At 36.5% G+C, this 3,696-nt stretch overlaps 1 protein-coding gene across 1 annotated transcript; it reads right to left on the bottom strand.

Annotated features, from left to right (window-relative positions):
* LOC109224524 (protein YLS3-like) lies at nucleotides 2,060-3,086 on the bottom strand. The gene is made up of 3 exons (XM_019389094.1): nucleotides 2,619-3,086; nucleotides 2,341-2,433; nucleotides 2,060-2,247 (listed from the first exon to the last, which is right to left on the bottom strand). The coding sequence occupies exons 1-3, from the start codon at nucleotides 2,947-2,949 to the stop codon at nucleotides 2,135-2,137; spliced, it is 537 nt and encodes a 178-aa protein (XP_019244639.1). The 5' UTR covers nucleotides 2,950-3,086; the 3' UTR covers nucleotides 2,060-2,134.

Below are 3,696 nucleotides of genomic sequence, written 5' to 3'. Positions count from 1 at the left end.
ATTGATTTGGTTACAGAAAGAGGTAATCTTGTTTAACCTTGACTTGAGAGAATTAGGACTTGTTGATTTATTTGCTATGTGAATTATGTGTGGAGACGGCGTATATGCCAGGTGACGAGTGTATATGCGCTGGCATGGGTTAAAGCATGGGGGTTGGGCTATTTACCTTTATGTCATCACATATTCCATATTATCTCTTGTTACATGATTTGATCGCTACATAATCTTACTTGTTATCCATGCCTTACTTGTTACCTGACATTTAGTTGTTACCTGTCTTGATTTATTCATTTCTCGCTCAATATCTGCTTACCTGCTACATGTTCCTACCTGTATTAATTGTATATCTTTATTGTCACATGTCTTTACTTGACTTTATTGCCTTTACGTTACTCATTACACTTTATCATGTTAGATCCGATTGCGTGAGTCATTTAGTTGTTCTTGTATTAATGAAATGTCGAGATTTGTGATTACGAAGTATTGGTTATTCTCTGTTTGTACTGGTAGTTCCTTGATGTTCTGTACGCTTCATTTTTCTTTTGTGTTGAGATTACGTTATTGGTTGTGTTAAGTTGTTTATGTTAATGAGTTGATATTGGGAACGGGTTGCGCACCGCAATATTATTGAAATGAACTGATATTGGATCGGGTTGCACGCCGCAACAGATAATGATATGATATTGGGATCGGGTTGCATACCGCAACAGATATTATGTTTATGTGGGATCGGGTTGCGCACCGCAATGGAGTATGATGTGTTATAACTGTAGGTAGTTGTAGTACTTTATTTTTATACTGTGATATGAGGTTACAAGATGATGTTATTTTGGGCCCTCTGATAGTTGACATTCAGGCCCCGTATATATATATGAGTTCACTGCTTTATCTATATTTCTGTTTTATATTATTATTATTATACGTACAGGTTTATAGTGAGTGTCATGCCATAGTCTCGTCACTACTTCGTCGAGGTTAGGATGGACACTTACAGAGTACATGGGGTCAGTTGTACTCATACTACAATTCTGCACTTCTTGTGCAGATCCCGATGTTGGTCCCAGCTGTGCGTAGAGGAGTATGCTCGAATCTGACTTGCCCAGGAGACATGAGGTAGGCCTGCTTGGCGTTCGCAATCCCTAAAATCCCCTTCTACCTTATTTTACTGTTTATCTTGTTTCAGGTAGATGTATTTCATTCACACTATATTTGCAGTATTATAGTCACTCATGTACTTGTGACTCCGGATTTTTTGGATTAGTATAGACTGTGTTACTTTGGGTATTTATCTCATGTATTTTAGAGATTATCAGCCATTAATTATTATTGTTCTGCTTTTAAATTGTTAAAATGGTTAATTAATTAGCTAATGTTGGTTTGCCTAGCAAGTAGATGCTGCGTAATCATGGCCCCATGGTTGGGATTTCGGGTCGTGATACCCATACAATATTCACAAGTTTCAGGTATTATTTGGGTAACTGGCAGAAGACCATGGAACTGGAGGTGATCATGATATGGTTGACGAATTGGAAAACTGCTGGTTGATTCGTTGAAACTGAAGGATGATCTCGTAGACAATTTTTTCTCATGCTTGAAGGCTAATATTATGGTTGTTGTCATGCTTCAAGATATAAGTATTAATTTATGTTTAATTAAAATTTATGATTATGTGTTGTCTAGATTCCATGCAAGTGATCGATGGTATTTGCTTCAGCTGTTTATACTTGTTTTCCATCAATATCTTTTACCATCGACGATAGAATTTTACTGCAGTTTGACACCGTGTAGCTCTGTTAGTGCCTTAATTACAATGTTCACTAATCAAATACCTCTCTATCTCTTACATTTCAGTTGAGATATCGAACTCTCATGATCACAATCACCCTTTACTGAGTGCACTTGAACTGACAAGGAAATGTGGAAAACTTGATCTTAATTTGAAGAACTTAATAATTAGTTTGACACTTACTCCGCTGAATCGGTTAGTTGAGGAGTAGCAAATTATGTCGATGCTAGAACAGTTCGAAGCAATCAAGCAGCAATATTATAGAAAAGATGATAAGATTGAACGTCGATTGACATTTTTATTCACAAGATAAAAGGATCAAAGCATAAAAAGTTCAAGTGTCTTTTCCTAAATCATGTTGATCATAACAAATATCAGAACACAAAATGCAACACCAACGTCTCTCCCTGCAGCAAACCATCTCTTGTTGCTAAATTTGATACTTGAACTTGACTGGACATCTGCAATCATGACCAAATTATCAAAAGCTGGATTAGTGTCGAAATAACAGCGCTATGGCGTAAACCCTAGTTATAGAAAATTATATACTATACCGCCTATGGTTGTATTGTTTCCAGTTTTTGAGTGGCTGGCGAAGTCGATAAAAACCTGAGCCTCCGGTGAGTTAGGAGCAAGTTTTAGAAGTGCTATCACAGAACAAATGAAGTAGAATTAGCTTCAAATATTAGTAAAGTCAATTAATAATGAACCTCAGTTTTAGTATTAAGGATGAAATAATGAGTATGTAATATCCTAGGTAAATCTCACGGAGAGATGCTAAGCATATAAAGAAACAAGCTTGAATTTAATAGTGAATTGAGCTATTACGTACCAGGGCATTCTGAAACATTAGTTGGAGCACCGCAGATGTATGGCAGACCGAGTGCTAAGGTGGCATTGATTTTGTAGCCAATATTTGGCTCATTTCTATCTTTGACAATAAGGCAAAGACAATATTTGGTTTTGTGTAGATCTTTTCTGAGTTGGGCACAGCAAGCTGGGGTGGGAAGTTGAGCATCTCCACCAACATAAGACAAGCAAGATGATAGATGAAGCAGTTGGTTTTGGCACTCTTTTCTATCCTCTGCAAAATCAGAGCTTGCAAAACCAATCATCAACAACATAAGTAAAAAATTTGATATTGCAACACTAGGGAATGCCATGAGTAGACGTTAAAGGATTTAATTCTGTCCTTTTTGTTCTTTTTTTGGGTGGGTTTTTGTCGGGGGAGGGAGAACGTACGCTTTTATATAAAATACCTAGAGCTCCCTATAGTATTGAAAGATTCACAACAACAACAACCTAGTAAAAATCCCACAAGTGGGGTTTGGGGTGGCTAGAGTGTACGCAGATCCTTATCCCTACTCCGGAGGGGTAGAGAGGTTGTTTCCAAAAGACTCTCGGCTCAAAAAAAAAAAAACAATAGACAATAGATCAGTGATAGCGACAGAAGCCAGAAAAATAATATCAGCTAGCATAGTAAGAAATAGAAAAAGAGTGTTAAAGGATTGTTTTCCAGAAAATTAGGGAAGATTGAAGAAATTGGGGTGGATCGGATATCAAAAGCCAAATTAAGCAAGTCAGTGAGTGGAACAAGATTTTGAACTGATTGGCTTAAAATAAGGTTTCTTGTGAGTAGCTATTCCAAGTTTTACAATTAAAAGATTCTGAGATATTGACATTCTTATACACTTCATCAAGTTTCAATTACGTTCTTTTACTTCTACCTCTTTCTTTTATTTTATTTTTCTTCTTGTTTCCTTTCTTTATCATGAATAACGCTTTCTGGAAAATGGATTTGGGAAGCAATCAAAATTGACATCAAACAACGCCGTGTATTGATATATTGAGGTATTCAACTTTCAAGTTGAGAATTATGCACTTTTTTTTTTTTTAGGGGGGGGGGGGTT

The sequence above is a fragment of the Nicotiana attenuata genome, chromosome 3, assembly GCF_001879085.1.
Source record: "Nicotiana attenuata strain UT chromosome 3, NIATTr2, whole genome shotgun sequence".
In the NCBI taxonomy this organism is placed as follows: domain Eukaryota; kingdom Viridiplantae; phylum Streptophyta; class Magnoliopsida; order Solanales; family Solanaceae; genus Nicotiana; species Nicotiana attenuata.
The sequence above is the reverse complement of the archived record's forward strand: the minus strand, read 5'-3'. Positions and strand labels throughout refer to the sequence as shown.